The 24242-nt window shown below is 39.1% G+C and overlaps 1 protein-coding gene across 2 annotated transcripts in view; it reads right to left on the bottom strand.

Annotated features, from left to right (window-relative positions):
* The window catches only part of prex2 (phosphatidylinositol-3,4,5-trisphosphate-dependent Rac exchange factor 2), a 71756-nt gene that overhangs the window by 25555 nt on the left and 21959 nt on the right, over window positions 1-24242 (bottom strand). For both annotated transcript variants that reach the window (XM_055230052.1, XM_033986156.2), the window contains 18 exons: window positions 23756-23859; window positions 22082-22231; window positions 20792-20933; window positions 18021-18121; window positions 16295-16398; window positions 16173-16222; window positions 13225-13300; window positions 12507-12579; window positions 10864-11006; window positions 10518-10610; window positions 10279-10427; window positions 9779-9864; window positions 8358-8494; window positions 6438-6558; window positions 4903-5087; window positions 3014-3175; window positions 989-1211; window positions 701-908 (listed from right to left, as the gene is read on the bottom strand). In XM_055230052.1, coding sequence (XP_055086027.1) covers window positions 701-908; window positions 989-1211; window positions 3014-3175; window positions 4903-5087; window positions 6438-6558; window positions 8358-8494; window positions 9779-9864; window positions 10279-10427; window positions 10518-10610; window positions 10864-11006; window positions 12507-12579; window positions 13225-13300; window positions 16173-16222; window positions 16295-16398; window positions 18021-18121; window positions 20792-20933; window positions 22082-22231; window positions 23756-23859 — 2307 coding nt within the window. The remainder of the gene's footprint in view (window positions 1-700; window positions 909-988; window positions 1212-3013; window positions 3176-4902; window positions 5088-6437; window positions 6559-8357; window positions 8495-9778; window positions 9865-10278; window positions 10428-10517; window positions 10611-10863; window positions 11007-12506; window positions 12580-13224; window positions 13301-16172; window positions 16223-16294; window positions 16399-18020; window positions 18122-20791; window positions 20934-22081; window positions 22232-23755; window positions 23860-24242) is intronic.

Below are 24242 nucleotides of genomic sequence, written 5' to 3'. Positions count from 1 at the left end.
TAGACCTAATTACTAAAATCTAATTATATTCTAATTTCAACAAGTAAACAAAGAGCATAATGTTTGGATCAGTAATTATGCATGTAAATAAGGCCTTTATCACTGCTCTGACCTTGTCTCACGCAATTTGCCAAACATGTATCTGCGGTAATTGACTGTGACAAGAGCATGATAACATTAGTCCACTCCCAGTCACTGAAAAAAACGAATGCAGAATCAACACTATGGCGGTTAGATGACACCAAGAGGTTTATGAGAAAACATTTACATTTTCTAATAAATTCACCATTTTAAAGATTTTGACAGTGTGGGACAGTTGGTCTAAGATAATGACCTCAGCCACTTTTCACCTGTTTTAATTCCTGTTGCAAGCAGTCACTAGTGTCTTGGAGACGGGGCTGGGCAATATGGTGATTAAAATCGAATTACTGTTTCTATGACAATATTCTATTTTGGCATATAGCCCACTCCTAATTAGAGGGAGTTTAACAAGTTTCTGTACAGATTCACATCATCATTAACCTCCAGGAACTTCAGTTTGAGTTTTGTCCCTAACAAACCTATTATAAACAAGCTCCAAATCTGTCTGAAAATGGATGGACGTGGGCTCTCATTGGATAGACTTGACTAGATTGTATCTGAGAATGCATTCCTGTCTGCTTGTGAGTGTGAGCGTGTGTGTGTGCATGCCGCCACTCACTCATGAATATGTGCACCGTGGGTCTCCATCTCCTTGACAACAGTGGTGAGTTTGTACAGAAGTTTTTGGTAAGCGTCCAGTGTGAGCAGGTCCTCTTCTCTGAGCAAGAAGCGAAGGCCGTGACCCTCTGTCCGGCCTAGGCTGTGTCCAGATGGGGCTGCCATGCTTGTGATAGTGTGCTGGACGTTCACCATGGGATTTAGTTTACCTGAGCGCCCACAGAAAACAATCTGAATTTTCAAGTAGCCAAAACAGTTGCATTATTTAGCAGTGCAGGTGTTTACTTACCTTGCTCAGCAGTGTGTCGTGCGGCCCTTTCTAAAGTGCTCCTTCGGTTGTCCAGTTGCACGCCAAAAGCACTGCCCAGAGAGGTGGTGGTTTTAGGATAGGAGACCTCCATGATGTTGATGTGACAGTTGGTGGGACAGAAGTCGCTGCTGTGGAGAGGAGACACCTTGGTCTTGGCTTGTTTAAAGGTTGGCCAGGCTCTGTTCTTCAAGACACGTGAAAACTGAGACAAAAATGAAAAAAGTGTAACGTTACTAGTTAAATACCTGACATAAAATTCCTCTGCTTGTGTTAAAATGCAATCCTCTATTTTAACTGTTTTATAGATACTGCTAAAATATTGAAATGTTTTTAAAGCACAAAATGCTCTGTTCTACCTTGTAATGTCATGAAGCTGTACTTTTCAAGTTAACGGCTACCTTTTACCTTTTGTTCAGTAAAGATTGGCAATGGAGTTTAAAAACACAGTGGAGCACTTCCTGTATTATTACATGACATCACAAGGTGGAGTGTTTTCAGTTTGAGAGAAGAGCACAGCCTAAATGTGCAGGATGTGTGTGTTAAACATGTGTGAATAAAACAAGACTCAACTCCAGGTATATTTTTGATAAGGAAACAAAATTAAAACGTAGATCATAAAATAGCATAATAAGGGCCCTTTAAACAACTGCACTTTATTTGAACCATATTTTATCCTATGCAGAATGCTAAATACTATAAGCAACGATGTCTGGGAACTATTTTTTGCAGTTTTAGCCTGTCCAAAAGCATGAGTCCAACAGTGTATATGTTAACTATGAACTTTAAAACAAACAGTGCTTGTCAGTTTGCTCAGATAGTGAGAGCCCTATGTTGCTACAGTTAGGAGGCTGATGGGCTCCAGATGGGACACAGCCTGACCCTGAGTCTACAGTCTGCCAGGAGATGTCTTCTATTTTCTAATTGTGTATTCCTTTTTTCTATATTAGATGACTCCTCTGTCATTCCAACTTCTTCCTCTCTCGGGCTTTGAAAAGGAATGTTCCATGTTACACAACAAAGTCATGGCTGTGGCTATTTATATCCGGACAGTAATTAATACAAGCTTCGGTTTAGTGTTGATTTTTCCCTTTTGCGGCTCTCACGCACACTTGGATGCATACAGCTGTTTTTGCCTATAGACACGTGTTTTCTCAAAATATTTGCATTAAACCAATAATGAGCTTATTAGAAACCAAATCCAAGTACATTCTAATGCACACGATGTTGAAAGTTGATCCTGGGCACATTTTTGTACCTAACTCAATGTAAAAAGGCTGGGCTAACATGAAACAAGACATATTGTTCTTTTGTCTGCTATAAAGTAAGAATTTATGACACCTGTGAATCACTATGGTATATTTTGGATATTTTAAATCTCAATATTGATCTAAAATGACTTAATAAAAGAAACAAGTCTACTGGGTTGGAAACTGCAGAGCTGATTTCAGTAGAAGCATGGTTGCCAAATTACATGCATAATGCATCAATCTAATGTAATGTAACCATCTGTTTACTGGTGCAGTCACTCTCGGGATCATCATTCATTTGTTCATAGTGTTGTTTTTATAAAATAACCATGTGGTCTTAGACTAGCACCTTTTTACAAGTAATTTTTCAGTTTTGATCTTCAATACTTACATTGGATATGTAATTAATGTTCATACCTTGATTTACAGACATAATGCCGAAAAAAACTAAAAGACCAGGATCATGTCGAGCAGGTTAATACAAAAATTTGAAGACCAAAATGGCCAGCCTGACAGCGATAGGTAAGGAGAGCGGGGCAACAGTTTTTCAAAGTGAATTGCAGCTGGAAGTGCGCCCATGCTCATTTCCTATTTGGAACACGACGGCTAGCAGGTTAGCTGTGTCCATTTATATATACAGTCTGTCTAGCCATTGGTTTTGATTAGTATCTAGGCATTGTTTTTTTTGACAACCTTACTTGCTCATTATTAAGTCACCATCACAAAGCGGTATGCGGCTCACAGCTGGTGCAGTTACCTTCCTGTAGTTGGTGATGCGGCGGTTGATGTGCTCCACCCTCTCACTGCACATGGCACTGAAGCGGACGAGTAGCTCCTCAGGGACCACATCACAGCTGGAGCTCAGCCTGCCACACATCTGCACCAGCATGTCGTCATTACGAGCCAGCGCCTCCAAGATCTGCTCAGAGGGAGACCAGTCAGGCACAATGCAAATAAATGCCATCTTTCAGGGTAAATATTTCCATAGGGTCTCTTTATACAGCGCAAACAAAACAAAGGGTCATATATATGTACTGTAAACAAGAGAGTGGAGAAGGAACATCTCAAGTTATCTTAATCAAAATCCCAGTGGAGGGAAAGGAAAAAACAAGGACAAGATTAAAAAGCAGGAATAAAGTGATGCAGAGAAAAACTATATTAAAATTCTAACACAGATCTCTAAGGACAACATGAGACGCTCGAGGCAGATGTTTACAATAATACTTCAATTACTTTCACTTTGAGGGGTCGCCATTGACAGAAAGGATATGTTTTGCTCTATGCGTGTCATTGGGTTTTATTGAGTGATTTTTAAGATGCGAAGCTTGTAAATCTAGATTAGCAACGCAGCTTGTGATCCGGGTTAATTGACCGAGGATGTAAGAAGAGTTGTCTATTATATATTTTCTGGCATACAAAGTAGAGCCTGTGTGCTCAATTTACATGAAAAGTGATGATGAATATAAATTTATTAATCTGTAGGCTTTTTTGTCTGTTTTTGCACACCAGAGGCAGAGTTTTCTTTCAGTCTTCAATCAATAATGATCATTCTGAGGATATCAATAAAACACATGCACTTAACACAGCTGGGAACTGACATGACTAAAATAAAACTGTCAGTGTCTACTAGCATCTTGACTCTCGTTATACTCAGACTCTTACTCCAAGTGTCTCTCTGAGTCTTGAATGGCGGCCCTCTGAGGCTGTAAAATGGTGTTGAAAAGATATAGTTTTATGTGGAAAGTCACCAATCATCCCTCAGTCCTGACAGCTTGTAGATTCCAGTTTGATAGGGGCACAAAAAGAGAAAAGCCAAACCATATATTGAGCATGGCAAACAGTTTTCTTACAGGAATACTCAAACATAAATTACAACAGAATTATACTGTCAGATATGGAAACTGGAAGTCTTTGACAGTGTAATTTCTGATGTACTAGAAGGGTCAAAACGTGACAATTCACTCCACTCTTCTCTATTGACCTTATTCACCCACTTCGCCCACTTTTTGACCTACATGTAACTAATAGTGGTACTTCTGGCTAAGCGGGAATCCCATTCATTTCAATGGAGAATTTGTTTTGTAGCTAAAATATGATGTAAAGTAGGTTTGTCTGTGTAAAACTGGACTGATTCTATGGGAGGCTTTAAAACGGCTTTGTAGTCTGTATAGAACTTATTTGTTTTCAAGATCGGCAGCCCCATGCAAACTAATTCAACCCGAATGGCAATGGCGGCGCCCACGGCAACTTCCGTAATGAGGTGAATACAAACATTAGCATTAGCAGCAAAGTGCCGTGTTTAAGCATCGGTATATCCAGTGTTATTGCAGAAATGATGGTACAGCTCCAGAATTTGTAGCAATTGCATTTGGAACTTAATTAGACATTTTTGGCAAAATAGTGCATGAATTAAAATCACAAAGTTGACAAAACACACAGGAATTGCAGGCTTATCATAAGGGAAAACACATGAAACTCAAGACGCTGATGCAAGTCCACTTTTGATCTACCCCTTTAGCCTGCGCTCATTTTCCCATGAATCTCCTAGCCCCATTCCCAGGATCACAAATCAGACAAATGAATATGGAATAATTTACAGCATCTAAACAGCACACTTAATAGTTTAGCACATAAAGTAGTATTAACCTTTGCAGTGAGACTGAAGAACCCCTTAGGCTCCACCATCTTCTCCAGCACGTGGCACTTCATCCCTGCAGTGCTGTCATACTCATAGACCACTCCATACTCCAGGTGCACATTGTCCACAGTCAGGCTCACGTGGTCCTTTTTCCCATCAATAATTGCTATGGTGTTGAACTTGTCTATGACCTCTGTTTGCAATGACACAAAATGGACATTACAGTGTATAGAAAGTTGAACAATAATATTTTCAATAACAGTCTGGGTATATATCAGCTGGAGGGCCCATATTACGCTATTTTCTGATCAGTCGTAATGTTGTTTCTGCATCACAAACAGACCTGGAGTTGTGTTTTGTTTCATTCGCACATGTTTAACACACATCTCCTGCATATTTAGGCTGAGTTCTTCTCTCAAATGGAAAACTCTGTTCCACCTTGTGATGTCATGTGGTAATACAGGAAGTGCTCCACTGTGTTTTAAACTCCATACACCTTCATTGCAGAATCATTTAGATAATTTCAGTTGACTTGAAAACTACCAATTCGCATATTACAAGGAGGAACAGGGCATTTTGAGCTTTGGAGATGTACACAGACTATAATAAGTTACTCAAATATGTGTAAATGAAACAAAACGCAATTCCAGATATGTTTTTGATAAGGCAACATCATTATAATATGACTTAAAGCTCACAAGAGTCAATTTTGTGTAATATAACACCTTTAAAGCTGCACTGTGTAACATTTACAGATATTATTGCCAAGACCTCAAAAACCATGCACTCTTAGTGTGAGCGAGGTTGTGTCTCAACAAATCTGACCAGTAATGTGACCTGACCTGATGGCATTATCTGTATGTCTTCATAGATATATAAAAGTTTAATGCTATAGTGTGGAAGATTCCATGCTAAGTAGAAACATCTCTATTGAGACAAGCAGGTAGCAGACACACCACCATAAAAGTTACATAGTGCACCTTTAACGAATGAGTTGCTAACCCATATTGTACTGTATCTTATGGGGCATGTATGCAACGTTTCCCATGCAGTTAAACGTATGAAACAATTCTGTGTGGATCCATAAAATGTAATAGTATATTTACAACAGCGTTTTATCGCAATTTAACAGAAACGTTAAGTAGACCCAAGGGAGGACCACCAGACCACCAAATCTACAACACATTCGAAGAGTCCCTGCCCTAATGACTTCTTCCATCTCTCTCCAAAAACCAATGAATATTTCCAAGATTATAGAGGCAGCCCCTTGTGAGCACAGTGACTTAATACATCTATAAATCCTGCAGTTTGAAGCTGTTTACTAAAGTGAAATGGCTTTTCTGTTTAACTCTCATTGGGCTTCATAAATTTGGGGGAAATAACACTTCAGTCAAATTTGAGATTCAGATTTTTCAGATATGGGAAAACCTTTTAGTGTGAATCTACAGATGACTGCAAATACTCCATACAACATACTGCAAATCTACACCCCATGATTAAACGTCACTGTTTTTCTTTATTAAGAATATGTGAGAGTGGTGACCTTCCACTTGGCATTCAAAGCCGTCTCCATTCTCCTCTGCCACTGGTTTTTGGTTGTTGTTGTTTTTCTGGTCTTCTTGTGCACTCTCACTGGAGTTGTAGACCCAGTTGATAGTATCTTGCTGCAAAAAAGATCAGATGGTTCATTATCTTCACAATAAAATATCTTACCTTTTTAAATTCATGTCTTGTCCCATTTACCCAAGCTATTATTTCTCACAATGTCAATACTGTAAAATCCTACTTAAATTGTATTGTTTGACATTGGTATTGTTTTGAATTCTCATCAAAATGCACATATTATCTTTGGTCAGTTACTGGATGCGAGTTAATATCATTTCTATTGAATAATTGGTTAACTATTGCAAATACTAGACAGAATGCTACTACCGGTATAACCTAAGTCCAACCAGTCATATTTACGCTTATAGTAAATGGTCACATGTTTATATAGCACTTTTCCACCTTCAAGCCACTCAAAGCGCTTTTTAAATCATCGACTGTCACAAATAATTCGTACCACTTCAACATTACTAGAAGAAAGTTGTGGTGTGTGTGAGTGTGTCTGCCAAAGTCCCCACAGCTGGAGTGACGCTGTGCACCACGAAAACTCTTCACCAACATATGGAAACGTGGAGCTCGGTGAGACCACAAAAGCAAACCAATGCCAATCTCATCAGCCCAGTGTAGCGTGTGTTACTGTACGTGTGTTTGCCTCCACACCCAAGACCGCAGCGGCTTTCTGCCAAGGCTACATGTTGCGCTTGCCTACTGCTCTGTGGTCTAGTTTACAACCAAAATACACAGAGAAAGCAAAGGAGCTGAGACAGAGAAAGTAAGGGTGGTTTTTCCCTCCAGTCTACAACTTGATTTGAACCAGATCTCTTCTAGTGTTGGGGCAGTACATCGTTAAGTCCCACCGGGATCCAATTATATTGACACCCTACACCAGCATGAACCACCAATGCACCCCACAATTTACATTTTGACACTTTCCCCAACAGGTGGACCAAAACCTACTTCTGCGATCACAGCTGCCACCCGGTCGACATGATAAACATCTGCCTAGAAGTCTCAGTTTAACTTGTGTTTTGTTTCTGTATCAAGCATTCAAGCTCCAGCCCAAGTCTCCCACTATAGGCCCACCGCTGTGAGAAAGAGGCGAGTGCCAGACATTCAAAACTACTATATTTACACAGTACTAAACCAAAGACAGAGACAGAAAGAGTGAATGCACAGAACAGTTGAATTATGAGTATGTGTTACATGGTGTGTGCTGTTTCAAGCTTTCTCCCACACTCTGGCGTTTTCGTTTCCACTTCCATTACAACATAATGACCAGTCAACATACAGTTCACTTCAGCACTGAGGTCATGGGAATTTTAAGCATGGTAACAAGAAAAAAAAGTCTAATGTTAGAGCATGGTTTCTTCAAAATGCAGTATTATATGTTTTAAAAAAATACACTTGACCTTGGGGCAACTCTGCTTCAAATCGGGCCTCTATTCACTACTGTTGAATATTTATTTGTCAGTTGGAGGGATATGGAGGTTGGTGGTCTAGACTAGCAACTTAGTAAATAAATGTTGGTCTGTAAATCTAAGGGCCACAATATAAAACTACAAAAAAATAAAACATGAAATACAGTTTAGCCTTCCTTTTAGACTGTTAAAATTATTCTAGCAAAACACCTCCTAAGCATTGACACATGACCTTGGCCAGATATTATGGTAATATAACCATGCTCTGGATAACATAGAAAACCACAGGTGGGAGTGGGATTGGAGCAGTAAAAAATACTCAATTACTGGGAATATTGATAAAAATGATTGTGTTACTTATTTAAGGTGACCTGTAGAGGTTCCGTGAAATCTATACCATTAAAACTATTAGATTTTAATGTGCTGCTTCAGTGTCTCACCTGCGTAGGTCTTCTGTACTTCCTGCAGGCTGTGACGTGGGCAATGACGCTGGCGTGGCTCTCCTTGCTCACATTGATCCCGTTCACCTTGATGATGCACTGTCCTGGGTGCAGACCGGCGATGGCTGCCACAGTGCCTGGTAAAAGATGCCAACAGATCAAGGACAAGTAAGTACCACACTTTATAATGACACTGCAGGTGCATGCTAAATCAGGACAACACAAGTGTCACATATTCCACATCCTGTATATAAGATTGCCTTCCCTTTTTCCTTTCTTTGTATTTACAAGATTATTTCCTGTTTTGGCAGCTCCGGAGCACCGTGAGACAGAAACGTGCAGGAGGGGATGAGGGGGTGTAGTTGTTTATCTGGGATAGACATAGGCCTCTCTCAGGGATGTGATTCAGACCATAAGAAAACTTCAAGGTTTACAGCTATCACAAGAAAGCGAAGGGCAGACCAAATACTCTTCGGAGTTGTTTTCATAGCTCCTTAAACACACAGCATGCATACCACGGCCTGACTGCTGTGGATACAACTGCACTGTAAACCTTTTCACAAAAATCAACCTTATGTAACTCAGTGTAATACAAAGCAAGTATGAGTTTCTGAAGTGGTGCTGAGGGAGAAGTGTGGAATAAATAACTACAATCTGCAATATTAAGGGACAAACTGTGGTAAAGTATTCAGCACTAGAACCAAACAAATGTGAACTGTGTAGTAGTTTCCTTTTTAGAGATGTTTAATATGCCTAGCTAAAACAAGCTTAGAGCATTGGTAAACAGCAAATACCCGACATTACTAAGGCAAACAGGCGTTTAGGCGAGGATTTTCTCTTCCTGCATCTCAGTCCTTAAAAATATATAATGAAGATCCTTGCAATGAGAGTCACTAATTGGCATTATCTGTTCCACATGACCCTGGACTGCTGGGGAGAGAAGTTGTTGAGACAAAGCCAGTGATTGCATAACATGTGCTTTTTCTCTTGAGATTAGGTCTCTAATTGAAGCCCCAGGTTAGGAAGCACATTGAAATTATTCAAGGGAAAAAAGCAAGTATCAATTCCCTTGAAAACTCCCCAGCAAGGCCATGAAATGTTTGTAGATTGGATTCCATTTTGCGACACCAGTGATGTTAAACATACTGCGATAGATAACGAGACAGATTGAGAATGAGCCTTTTAGCACAGAAGGACGGGACAGCTTGGAAAATGTGACTAGTTGGGATCTTGACAGGGCGAAAAGTGGCTGATAACTAGGTAATTTGCAGTTTTGCCAGGACCATTAACTGGCCAGCTGAGCCCGACAGAGAGAAGGAGGAAGAGATTGCACCCCTGTGGCCAAGTCATAGTCAGCCCTTAACTGTGACGAGCCAGCTGTTAGCCAGCTGTGCCCCCGTGCAGCTCAGTGACAGACATACCTCTGCCCACTGCATGGACCACAGATGGACCAAAGCCTCGGATCTGGAACCCCAGACCGTCCGCCGAGTCTGGGATCTTCACTGTTCTAGAGAAACACCAATGCATCAAACTGTCAAATAGTCTGACAACAGTGCAACTACAGTATACACATGCCCTGAAAAATATTTAGAAAGTGGTTGTAAACAATCATGACAAACAAGGAAGAAAGACGTTTTAAACATCTCAAGTTCTACCATACAGTTGTATAAAACTCAAAAAATAGAAAATACATTTATGTACTATGTGTATATATTTTGACATCCCTCTGTCAAATGAATGGCTTTTAATTCATTTCCATCCTACGACTCGTTATGTTTATTTGTAATTTCAGACTTTTTGCAATAACAAATTTGCATTTAGATATTTTTTACAATTTGACTATCCAGAAACCACATATCCTTGAAACAAATGTTAAATAAATAACTGTGTAATGAAAGTTGCTTGCATGATGCAGACTCACTCTCTTGGCTTGGTGCTGACTAGAACACTGATAGGTCCTTTGCTGTTGAAACATTGCCGTAGAAGAACCTCCACCTCTGAGAAAGGTCTAAGAAACACCAAGTCTCCATTTATGGCAAACAGCTTCCTCCCCACTTCCAGACCAGCCATCTAAATACAGATTAGATTTATACAAAATATTATCAAATTACATCCCAAACCATGTTGTTTTTAGTACTACGTGTTACTGTGTTCCCACACCTCTGCTGTCGACCCCCTTTCCACAGATTTGATGATGGGCACTCTGTTTCTCTCCTCAAGTGTAAAGCCATATCCTCCTTCACTTGGTCTTATCTGAAAGAAAACCCCATTTTAATCAACTAAATCCCAAACGCAGTGGACCAAGATGTTCTCACACACCATGAACACCAACAAAACCAGCAGATAATACCACAGACAGATAGAGGATACAAAAGAGTGGGCTAGACTTTATATATCTACGGTCTCTGCGCTCAACTCACTCCACAAAATTCTAAAAATCAAAATATGGAGCAAAGTTGTGTTGGTTATATAAAAAAGTGAAATGAGTAAAGAGGTAGTTGTTCACCAGGAGAGACTTGGCGATGACATTCTCAAGGATTTTCAAGTCGTGCTTCATTGGTTTGTGTTTGGTGTTGGAGCCCTCCATCTCCTCATCAGCGAAGAAGCGAAACAACAGGGGCTCGTCCTTGAAGTCGCTCTTCTCCAGCACTTTGAAGGTAATGAGAGGAGGAAAGATTTTAGAGAATATACATTACTGTACACACATCCAAATAACAATTTTACTTGTGTCATACCAATGGGAATATGAATATAATCTTTGTTATAGTATAGGAAATATATGTTTACACAGGGGGCATACACAGACGACAGCTGATACATGAAACGTCACCACCAAGACCGGTGACAGCTCTGGAGATGCCTTGCAGCTAGCAGCCAAAACATGTCAACAACAAATACATCTCCTCCTGTATTGTCTTTAAAAAGAACCTGATGTTAATGTTAAAAAGAAGACGTTTTTGCATTACACAGAAGAGTAGTGCTCAAATGAAACTTTTATTTTAACACCAAAAAGTATTTTCTTGTATTAAACTGATACATTTTCCACTGCCGGTTTTACAAATTTAGAGTCTGACAAGTGGTATGAATGTGCACTTTTTTGGCGTTTATGTATAAATTGTTTTGTTCGGCTATTGCTACGTCTGTCCGTTGTGGAAGTTTGTTAAGTGTTTGCCTTGCCCATCACTGCCACTACGCTTCAGGAACTCAGTGACTGTCATCCCCACCTCAAAAACAATTTAAACACAAGTATAGAAAACAATGTATTGATATGGAAAAAGAAAACAAGATAAATTTGTTTAATGTTCATAGTCTTATTACATTAGGTGCTAACATTACTGTTAGCACCTTTTAGAGATTTCAATGAGACAAAATAGCGACTAACTGGCTTGTCATTTTAAATTAACCCAGAGAAAGTAGGGGAGACAGAAGGCAGCAGCCTGTTATGTCCCATGGAGCCAGTGGTAATTTGTGTGAGGTTGTGATGAGGTTGTACTGTGGGCCGTTCAAGATCGTTCTAACATGTTCGCAGTGAGTCATACTGTGCTAAGCATGATGTGGACTTTGGCATGGTCACATAAGACACCAGTAAACAAGCTGTAGCTATGGCGACTGCGCACTAGCAATGACAAACCTCAGTAAAGTCGGACAGTAATAAGTCTTGAATTGTTCTACAGACCTTCAAAGTAGTAATACTGGCGGGCATGGAGGTAGTAGTGATTTTCTATTAGTACAATGATTCCTTTTTCCATATTTGTCTACAAGTCACTCATTACTTATTGTAGGGCTGGGCATGTTTATGTTCAAGAAATTAATATATGTTTTGTCATATTGCCTTGCCCTAACTAGATGGGTAATTGTATGCTTCATTTTAAAGCAAGGATGTGGCTCCTTGCATTAAAATGAAGCCACATCCTTGCTTGTTTGGACTGCATACACAGCAATGCATTCATATAAACAGAACGTGGATCTATTCTTGTCTTGAAGGGAACAAAATTTGCAATGGAAAGGGCACAAGAAGCCTCTGTGCTAAAAATGATGCTAAATGCCATACAGATCTCTGCTGGTAAAGCTCTTCTATATTCATGTACAAGTAAAATTTCTGTTTTCTGTTTCGTGTTGTATTGATCAGTTGAAGTCCTCAGTCTGTACCGTGATGCATGAATCCATTGTCGCACAGCTCCACTCCTAAGATCAATGCCTCTTCCCTGGTTTTGCAGTCACCCTAGAACAGAAGATAGCAAAAAAAAGAAAAAAACGTAGGAGGAATTTAGCGAGTGACGGGCTAAACCAAGGCTGAGACAGAACAGAAAGACGATGAAAGACAATGGAGACGGAACAAAAGACAGTGTGGTTAGAGAGCAGTCAAAATGTCACACTCACACCCCCTTTGTTCTTGCCTCCAAAAGCCCGAGGCATGCACCGCTCACATCAGTTTAAAAACAACCAGAACCACGTCTAGACTGAGCTCCACGAGGACCCTTCAAGTCCCCTAAAAGAATCCGCCATTTCCGTCGCTTTAAATCAGATTCAAATGGACTGATATTCTCAGATACTCCTGCTCACACATTTACAGGATATGTGCATACTTTTTAATATTTTTTACTTGGAAGAGAGTGCACCGAAGCAAGATTATCAATCAATAGTTTCCCTCTAGTGAATGAAACAGAAATGTGTGAGTATGTGGCAGCTTTACATCTAGGAGTCCATCTCCCTAAGATTCATAGTTGCTGGGTTAGGTCAAAGCTACATGTGAAAAGGCATCTAATGTTAGGAACCCAGACTTCTATCAGTCATTCCACAGGGCAAATATGTGATTAAGTAATTAAGGTAAAATTGACAAACCTTAATCATATAACATAGGCCTTACCTGAGCTAACAGCCAGTCTATGAGTTTGTTGGCCATCACCACAGATTTATAAGTTCGAAGATGGTAGTCTTTATCTCTAAAAAGGGCACAAGAAAAAGGAATTTTACATTATTATATTTACATTCAAAACATGTTGACTGTGCACATGTGCAGCTGTGGTGACACAAAGAGGGTTTTTTTTCCATAATTCCCTATGGGTTTGTCACAGCGGCCAACAGCATTGCACAGAGGGACCTCAGGCAACAACTCCAGCTGTGCTTGGCCCCTGGGTGCCCCCCTCCTTTCCTACGTCAGTCTCACATTTACCCACACAAGACCGGGAATAATGCATCTAGGAATGAAGCCACAACTTTCCCATGAACACAGAGGCCTCCCCATGGGACTGCAGCCTGAGGGAAACTCCAGACCAGAGCTGCTGCACCGCTTCTCCTCCACACATTGGCAGACACGCACAGTCTTTAGACAAGTCAAACATGACATATGAGCCCAGTTAAGGGTCCAATCTCAGCTGTCTGGACCTCTTCGGAGCGCCAGGCGTGAGAGGCTGAACATTGCCTTCAGTGTGGAACATTCAGTTGTGTAACTTTATTTGACAGTTAGGGTGGGATGGTAGCACTAGAAAAAATGATGTTAGCTTGCACATGTAGATGTGTCCAAATATACTGTTAAATCAAAAACTTTAGGTCTGATGCTGAGTGGGCCTTTCAAGATAGTTAAAGCTGGAAGAATTTTTGGAGGCTTTTCTTTTGATTAGCCGGTAACTTTTTTTGGTAGTTCATCAACATCTGAGCTCAGATAATTAATATCTAAGGCTCATTAGTGATGCTAGAAAACTACTTGTTTCATTCTGCTTTTTATTTATTGCAAGTCATGTTATGTTGTTAGTTTCAATCTTATTGTTTTATTGTGATATTTTCTGTAACACTATATCACACTTCAAAATGTGTTATTGTGACAATCACAGTTTTTGCTACGATTAAGTGGTTGGATCTTGGACTACGCTGTAGGTCTGTGTCTACAATAATTCAGCATCTTAAACAAATTTAGCTTATGTTTGGACCTGTGAGCTAAGGATTATACATGTATTTATCCATTAAAAGTGATTAGAAACAAGGTATTCAATTTTGAATTTTGCTTCCTAAACTTTATGATAGTTAAATGGTTCCAAATATGTCTTTCATTTCATCATGTCATGTTGCACGTATTAACTGTATTATTAACTTGTTTTGCTCCCCTGCATAGAGCACTGGGAAGGCATGTGTTCCCCCTAATAGTAACTCCATGAGAGATGTTGGGCTCCGGTGGCTGGAGCGCACTGCTGCTGTCAAGAGTGAAAAATGGGTGTAAACAGCAGGCCAATGGCCAGCCATATGTCCAGCATAAGGATACCACAGTTTGAGCTGCAGCAGAGAGAAAGGTCACAACTGCACTTTAACTCGCTTGGCAGATAGGAAAACTTTGGCCTGGCATTTAGTTAGAATAAATAATTGACAGGTGGAAAAGTTGCAAATTTAAGCAGAAGACATATCTGAGTCAACAAGCAGTGTTCATAATAAAGACCTATATGAAGTGCATTTATTTCACAAGCTCAGTTTAAAAAATAAAACCCATTACTTCATTATATCAAGTATTACTTTGCTTTAATGATGGTTATGAAGACATATTGTAATTGGTTAAAAGGTTGTTCTGGAATACTTGAAATATTTCACAACAGAAATAAAAATTTGTTTTGCACACTGGACTAAATATATGAGATTTTATCCTTATTTACTAAGATAATATGCACCCGTATATATCTATATACGGTGTTTACAGCTGACATTTACTGGTGGATAAACATGGTCAAATTTATTGTCATGGTCAAATTATTGTCACTGAATACTAAACATGTATCCTAGGTGCCATTCCCGTAAGGGACAGACGCTGCTTGGGAACACGCCTTGGCCCCATCTCATTCACGCTGCCAGGAAATTCCACCTAATTAGGCCGGGACTGGTCGCTCCAATTAAACTGTAGCATTCCCAAGCTCTGTGATGTATTGTGTAGAACGCTCAGTGGCAGATACAGCAGCCAACAGTCCACAACTCTCGTCGGCTAGAGTTTTACACTGAAAAGGTCCTGCTTCAAATCAAATGCCAGTAGTCCTCAATAGTGAAGCAACACGCACAATAACCTTTAGGCGTCTTAATGCTAAGATCAAACAATTGCATTAATACATAGCATTAGTGTTCCCCCACAGCTGTGACAGACTTTTATCTGTGTGAAATTAAAGCCTTTCCTCTGGCTAATGCTACAGAAACAGCTAGCCTTGATGTTCCTCTTCAAATGTTATTTTTAAGAACAACACAGGAGGCAAAGCAGGCCCAGAGTTTGTGCCAATAAAACGTGATTGTTCCATTTGTAACTGTGTGAGGGACGTGAATGGTTCGTATCCTGTGCCAGACGAGCTGAAAAACACCTGTTTTGTGTTGTGGTTTGAATGTCTGTTTCACATGGAGATTGGATGACTTTGGCTTATTTACACTAATTACAAGCTGAGGTGTACTTTCACACTGACAAATCTGCAGTATAAAGTATACTGTCATTTTAACAGTTTAACTTCAAATCAATTCACTTTTGTGGTTCTCACACAGTTAATCTATGTGAAAGACTCAGCCACCACATCTGTATTTTGAGAGCAGCCAGATAACAGGACAGACCCTGCACTTCATCAACAGCACTGCCATTTTTCTTTTTTCTTTACATTTTTCTTTACATTTTACAAAAATGTCTTATTTATTCTATTGAAAAGCAAAACACATCTTGCAATTGTGATGACTGGCTATATCAAAAAGTGAATATGAATGAAAGACAAGATATTTTGAATACTAACACATTGCATAGCTACTCATTTAATCAGTGTTTTGTCTGGTTTGGACAGTAAACATGTGAGTGACATTGAGGCTTACCTGATGACAGGAGTGAAAAGGCTGTGAAGGCGGCAGAACAGACGTACTCCCTTGAGAAAAAATAGAGATTAGCCATAGAGATTAACTGCAGATATCTCTGTATATAAATACAGAGGCCCTACTTTGGAGATGACATCCTGCATGTCGCTCCTGGGATGGTACGTCCCATCGTCATAGCGAAAACGGTACAGAACTGGCTCAGGCTTGAACTGATGCTTGTCTGTGACTGAAAAACACAATTAACAACCAAACATAACTAAACATGAACAGAGAAAAGAGCACAAAACACTATTATGATCCTTAGACGTGCTTTGGCCTTAGAAAATTCAGATATTGCATTTTATCTTATGAGACCTCACTGAAATTGCTGAATAGCAGTAGGCTCCTGGCTGCAGCTGTGTGGTTCCATTAAAATGCTCTGTGAAAAGATATTCTATCACCTCACACTGGGACGTTTAGCTTGACTGTATGAGCTCAGAGGGGCTTCACATTATTCCTCTTTGTCAGAAAAAGCCCCTAACTGCAATCTCCTTTCCCCGTGAGGAAGCAATAAAGCCCCCAGAGCGAGTTAAGATACATTCTGGCTCAGGGCCTCAGCTTTTCAGGGAAAATACATTCTATATGCACCATTTGGAATGAAAGGGAAGCATTAGCCTAGTTAAGCCTCAGACCAAAACACAGTTATTATCCAGAACCACTGAACAAATATAACACAAACATGACTAAACAAGGATTAATATGTATAATCCTTACCTAAACACTATGTCAAGGGGCTGTTTACCGACTACACCTGTTAAGACTAATTACACAGCTGCATCCACAGTGACGGCTATTGGACCAAGGAAAAGCTTGCAGTCTGGTTATAACTATTACTAAATGATTGACTTTCCTATGTATTTATACGTATATTTCTAAGAACCGTCTCTCTTCCTTTTGTAAGTGTTAGTGTTTTTAGTTGTTTTTGTTTTGTTTAATCACTGTTTTACAGTGAAGATATTCATTCTGTTCGGAAAGCCAAGCTGTTCATGCCATACATTTGGACCTGAACCATGTCAGTGTTTTAAGCTGCTCTATGTATCTCTTTCTGGTCTCCATAGAAGTATAATTGCTTTGCTTGGAAGGCTCCAAATGATGACATTTATTTCATTAAGGGTATTTTTAATGTTCAAAAAACACATTTAAAAAGGTTTTTTTTTTTATTTCTATGGAGTATTAACTGCTAACACATAACATATTTAGATCACCATGTTACCTTTTATTGATTTGAAAATGCTATAATTGCCAGAAATCAATATAAAAACATGTTTTATAAGTTTCACTTTAATTTTTGACCCTCTGAGTTTCCCCTTCCTTTGCTCTCCGCGTTAAGTCCCTCCCCCTTTAAAGTGACATCACAGCACACTCTATGTGCATCTTTCTAATGAAACTACAGCAAATCACATCAAGTTTGTCAAGTTGTAGTGTACAGTTTTCTATCATGCTTTTGTATATTTATGAAGAATTTCCATGCGGGAGCATGGATGACATAGGCTTATGGGCTGAGCAATAGACAGAATCTTACAACTAACTATAAGGAGAGTTCGAATAGGGCCTGGTAGAGATTGTTAAATTACTCAAACGTGCATGAATCATATCTAAAACTTCTTCAGGCATGTTTTTGATGAGGAAACAACGTTATAACATGGTTGAAAGCTCAAAAAGTTTATTTTGCACAATATCTCCGCTTTAAGTAAACATTACAAATAAAGAAAAAAACTGGTAAACACTAATTGAGAGAGAGTCTGTGCCATTAGTGTATTTCATTTCATTGGTGTGTAAGTCTACAGTGTAAAGATCAGAGCGACAAACCGTGGTGGATGATTCCGTTCTCAAGCAGGGCCTGCCCCAAGTGCACTCCCTCCTCTGGGTTACCCGTCTCTCCGATCTCCATCAGCCACGACACAAACTCACTGGGGGCACAACGGGACAGTGGCATGAAAACATACTCTGCTCACATACACTAAAAGCTTCATCAAAATAACATGTTTTCAGCACATGGAAGCAGCAGAGACTTTCCTTGACAGTGTAGCCTCTACCCTTCTTTCAATGGGCTTTTGCTGTACTCTACTTTTCTCCAAATTGATGTAGCTATGGCAACAAACCCGACACTGGCTAAATGAGGTGATTTATTTACTCTTAAGGGACATTTCTGTTTACAGGCTTCCCGTCTCGTCCTCTTTAACTTTATTTATTTAAGACATGGAACCGAACTATCAAATAACGCTGCGTTTAATTGGGTCTTGGGGCAATGAGAAATGGTGCATAGTCACAACAGTGAAGAGGAAACAAGCCAACGTCCGGAACGACAAACACAATATCCAGACTGGGATGTCCACATGAGCTGAACGGGATAACTGCCCGTAATTTAGGGACAGCTTGAGATAGTGAGAGCTAATGTGGTAAAGGCAGAAGCGTGTCTGATTACCTGCCTCCCGTCCCCTCTCCCCACAAAACTAAACAAACACATTCCATCGGTATTCTGTGGACTCGGAAAGAGCCGCAAGCAATTACTAAAACTTATGTAAATAATCCACCCATCTCCTGCATTTTAACATCTTTCACACCTTAGTGTTCTCAGAATCCGCTCTACACTTACGTCAAAATAGACAGTGATGTAGATGTAACTCTGCTTCCAAGTTCTACACCAGGCAGTATAAGTAAGTAAATAATAGATTAGCTTTAGTTATTTTAAAACTATATGCTTAACAGAAAACTGCAGGCCTGTTTCACACATTCCTTTTGATAAATTATGCTGTCAGAAGAATTCAACCACAAATACGATTATACCGGTTAATGGGAGTCCTAAAATAGCTCTTGGCCCTAAAAAATACAAAAGTTAAAAAAAAAAAAAGAATGAAAAACAGCATGTGGGGAAAAGGCGTGGAGAGGGAACAAAGCGTTTCACAATGGTAAGAGTGAGCCCAGTTAAAAGCTATAGGCCAATGTGGCTTTTATCAAGAAAGAGACCACAATCTGCCCACAGTTCAAATTTAAAACCACTGGGGTAGAAAGAGGTAGATAGGCCTTAAAATCTCTTATGGTTTGGCACCAGATGAACACAGAACAAGTTTGCACTGAAGTATTTGTAAATGTAGAGATAATTTGAGGTAACTGTAATTGACAAGGAAAAGTTAAAAAAATAAGTACAAATATTAAAAGACTACTAGTACAACTATCACTACTATCATAACTCCTACTACTATGAATCCTTCTACATTCACTTACAATGCCAATCCTGTATAATCATATCTCGTAATACCTCTACTACTATTACTTCTGTAACCATGATAATCACTGAGATCAAAAAAATACTTTCAATATTTTTTTCTCCTCAAATAAGTACTTAATTCTTCTTTAAAGTGTTAAATTATCTATCTATGCTGCAGAAGTAAAAGTATCTAGTTACTTACAAAGATAGAGGATACATTTCCACATAAAACAGTGACCGTCTGCTCCAAACCACAATTGACTGTAATGTTGTCTGAGAGGGAGAAAGTAAGTGCTCGTGTGCAACCACCGTACAAGCCACAACTATGTCCCAATTGGAGTTTTTCTTTTATTTCTTTGCTTTTAAAAAATAACAAGGACTTTAAAACTGCTTTCATTGTGCGTAACAGCAGTCTAAACATTCATGTAAAGAATGGAAGACAAATGGAAATTGTGGGAGCGTTTACAAGGCAAATTTGTTATGAAGTCAAGATATCATCAGTTTATATAACATCTCCTCCAGTGAAAATTGTCCTTTTGATTTCTTGAGCATTTAAAATCTCACTGTGTCGCCACGCCGTAAAAAGACTTCAAGCCATCACATGTAATTTTCGGTCTCTAACATGAGGAACTACTGCCATGTGTTCTGAATTTTAAAGTTTTATTATCTGAATCCAGCCCTGTCACCCTTTAACTCTTACAATGCATGGCCAGATGTCTACAGTTCGTGTCAGCGGGAGAAGGAAGTTGACTCCTATGGCGGTGAAAAATGGACAAATGAATTGAAGTTACAGCTTTGACAGAATTGGAGGGCAAGAGGTGTGATTTTTTTTAGGTCTAAGAGCGAAAGATGCCATAAGTAAAGACCAAATAGAAAGAACATGTGCTTCTAGTTATCAATGTATAGGGTCGAATGATTCAGAAAACAGACTATTTAGACGATTGTGTCCAAACAGTCATTCATGTCTTATTAATTTGCAAAAGAACAAAATGAAAAAGCTAAAGTCATTCTACTAATTGTTCAACTGGGGAAAATCTGGCTGAGATTTCTGTGTCTTTACTGTAAACCCCCATGAAACCATGTCAGTAATTCCTAAATAACATTCTCTCATGACTTGACTTGAGTGCTACATAAAATATAATCTTCTAGACAATAAAGAATAAACGAAAGAAAACGACAACCTGGAAAGTAACTTAAAAGTGATGTATAATGCACTTGTTGTAAATACAGTCTAATCTGCTTTTTGTATTATTCAACGCTACTATTGTTTAAGACTAAAGCTGCTTTACATTGATCATTTACAAACCCATAACATAATATCCTTGAATCCAAAGTGTAAATGATCTTGGAGGGGACCAGCATGGAGCCTTACCTTCCTAAGAAGCACTTGGGGAACGTTGAGAGCTTACGTTTTCTGTCTTTAATCAAGTTTCCTTTGGTCATGAGTTGGTAGAGTTTCTCTCCTTTCTCTGACACCATCACCCAAGTGTCCTGCTCCATGCCCAACCTCAGACCTGTGCAGCAGACAGAAGGAAAACATTTCCACTGCATTTGAGAGAGTTAACTGCTACAGAGAGATGTGACATCTGTAATTAAGCAGGAAAGGTTAATGTGTGTATATGCCATGACATAATGAGTCATTTACAGACTAATGCAGTGTTAATGACTAGCATTAGAGGAATATTGTCAGGTTCACTGTGTCAAAGAGGACAAAATAGTGGATAAAATATGGCATATTCTCAAGTAGCTCATCAAACCTGCCATTGCCTAGCAGCCCATAGCAACACAATCACACACTAATAAACTAATAAAGGTTAAAACATACAAACATTGTAAAATTCATGGAATGTTTTTTTTTAGCTTGGCAGATTTATGTCAGGAGTTGTTTAAAAGGTACACTCTGAACCATAGACTGTATATATAAATGGGCATAAAATAAAATGGACTTATAAATGGACACTTTCTTTCTACTTTCTACTGAAAAACTGTCATCCCTCTCTCCGTAACTGCTTCTGTCATGCTCACCATTTTGGTCTTAAAATGTAAAATTAATTTCGCTGTACATGATCCTGATCATTTTATTTCGCTATTGTGTGACGTCACGCTCACTCTGAACAGAATCCCACTTTTTATGCATAAATTGCTAATATAATCTAATAGCTAATAATAGCAATACTTGTCCAAAAAATATTAGATAGCTTTCCAAAATCCTGCAGCCCTGTTTGTTTGCCTGGAGGAATAGGGCGTTATTATTTAGTAGTATTATTTCCATGTTGTTCAAACTTTACAGTTTTTTAAATTCTTCTCCCAAAGTCTTTACAAATCCCCTGTACTTGTCCCAGGACTATCTTGTTGCACTGATAGCTGTCAATCACATTTCCAGGCCTCAGTTCCTTCCCAAACCTTCTTAATTCCCCTCTGACTTTACTGTACGTGATCTCACTTACCTACTATTCTTCAAACTTTGGCAATGGACAGAAAAAGTTCATAGCTGGAGGCAGAGTTACTATTTTTGATTCCCAAAATGAATCTGCCCCGGGATCGTCCTTCATTTAATAATTTAGTTTCCAATTTGCCAAATCTTCACATATCCTCAACTGCACAACCCTGTCTTTCATACCCCGGCCAGAGAACGGAAATATTTGGTACTGGTTGTGCATACTTTTCCTGCGTTCTCGCTCCTTCATAATAGCCTCCAGCCACTCCTGCTTTTCCTCTGGAGTCTTGGCCATGCAGACAAACCACTTGTTCTTGGCCGTGTTGTGAATCTTCCAGCCGTTGTTCACGATGTTGCCGCTGCTGTGGTAATCCGCTGTAGAGGACAATGGAGAACAGTTTTAGGTTAAATTATGTTTGTACAACTAAAACTCACCGTAAAGACCTGATCTGAATGTGCGTTTACAAGTAAGGATCAAAGATAAAGTAAATATACACAGAATGACTTCGAACAATAGATCTCTGGACAGCTAGGAAGCAATATAGTATGACATAGGAAGTAGTGTTTATTTATAAGAGCCACAATAAAATTAAAGAGTGAAAAATTGCTTGTCAGTGTTAAAAATATCTTTAGACTCTTTTAGATATGTAGAATTAGCAGATTTTTGTATGCAGTTTGAATGAGAAAGACAGCAACAAATGTATATACAGTATTTCCAGCAAGATTTCTGAAGGGCACAATAAAAAAATAAATATATACAATTTCAAAATACGAGGAAACTGTTATACCTTTTCAAAATGTGTTCATACAGTCTGACCAGATTTAGCCAAATTACGTGCTTGAAAATACTGAAACTCCCCACTGATTTTTCTAAGGTGGTAAATCTTACTAGGACTATATAAGCTGGTGGAAGTAAGCCTTCATGTTGAAGCTCCCTCTCCTCTCATTTGTCCCCAGCCTCTCCATTGATTATAGCTACTCTGCTTTAACTAGATAAATGAGTGGACGCCCCAGAAGAAGAAGTACTATCCATCAGTATTATCTACTGGCAACTCTTCACTAAAGACCCCCTGTGGTGTTTTGAATGCCCTTGATATACAGGCATAAAGCACAATGAAAGTAAGATAAAGTTAAAATATGAAAGAGAAGTACATAAATCAGGCAACATTATGACCATTAACAGGTTAAATAACAGACAATACCTTTATCGTGGAACATATATATCAAGATTTAACAAAACTAAACAATAAAAGCTTTGTTTCTAAAAAAGGAAAACTGAAAACTGGTTTTGATTGAAAGGTGTCTAAATACATATTGAATTGTAGTTAAACAAGCAGGTTGTCATAATGATACTGTCTAATCAACTATAGGATGTTCTCAGTGGTGTGACCCTGTTTGAAGGATGAAACTATTCCAACAGCATTAATTATACCGACAAGTTTGTCCTTTGTATGCTAGTGCTCCTCTGACATTTCAAACAAGTGTGTGTCTGGGAAAATGTGATGAGGGTTTAATTTAGTAGATGCTAAAATGGTCCCACTGCGATGGGTCATCTGTGGTGCGGAACACCCATGAGCGACCAGAGCCCATCCATCTCCCATCACCAAACCCAACCCATATTACTGACCGTCGCGTTGCTCTGAGAGGGAAATCATGGCTTTGCAAATAGAAATTGTAATAAGTGGCTATGTTAAGCCAAGACACACATGGGATTGAATTCACCACCAAGAAATGTAACTATAGACGAAGAAAAATGTGTATAGGTAATTCCAAGTACAAAAGTGAAGCCAAGAAGCATGCAGTCAATTTAACTACAGCTGCCAACATTTCAGAAATGAACTATGAGCAGAAATTACTTAAAAAAATATGAATTGTTCCAAGATAAATGTGTGAGCTCACCAGTGCCATCGTCCACATTTTCCACCTCCATAACTTCAGTGTTGATCCTTCCCCTGAACAGGTATCTGGGACCCTCTGTAGCAGTTTTGCTGTTTTTCAAACGTCTGAAAATAAACAAAATAATGTTTAATTACATTTTCAGTTTAATGCCTCTCTCTTAGAGTTGAGAGCATTTATAACATTCATCTTGCTTTGGCTAACTCAATTTCCTCAGGCAAAATGTGTCCAGTGGAGATGATAAAGTGAAAGTGAGGCAATGTTATTTTTACCCTTTCAATGTGAGTAAATGGATACCTGTGGACAGCACTGTTCACAGTGCATAAAAGCAAAGCTTAGCAGGTGGTGGCTTGGCTAGAACGAGCCCATAAGAAAAGCTGCCAGAACTACATAAAATTAACTTAACAGAATCCAAATCTCATCATAATGCATTCAGTGAAAATTTTCACTGAAGAGCTTGCATATCTTTGGAATTGGTTCATAATGTCAT

This window comes from Periophthalmus magnuspinnatus, chromosome 20 (assembly GCF_009829125.3).
Source record: "Periophthalmus magnuspinnatus isolate fPerMag1 chromosome 20, fPerMag1.2.pri, whole genome shotgun sequence".
NCBI classification, from domain to species: domain Eukaryota; kingdom Metazoa; phylum Chordata; class Actinopteri; order Gobiiformes; family Gobiidae; genus Periophthalmus; species Periophthalmus magnuspinnatus.
The sequence above is the reverse complement of the archived record's forward strand: the minus strand, read 5'-3'. Positions and strand labels throughout refer to the sequence as shown.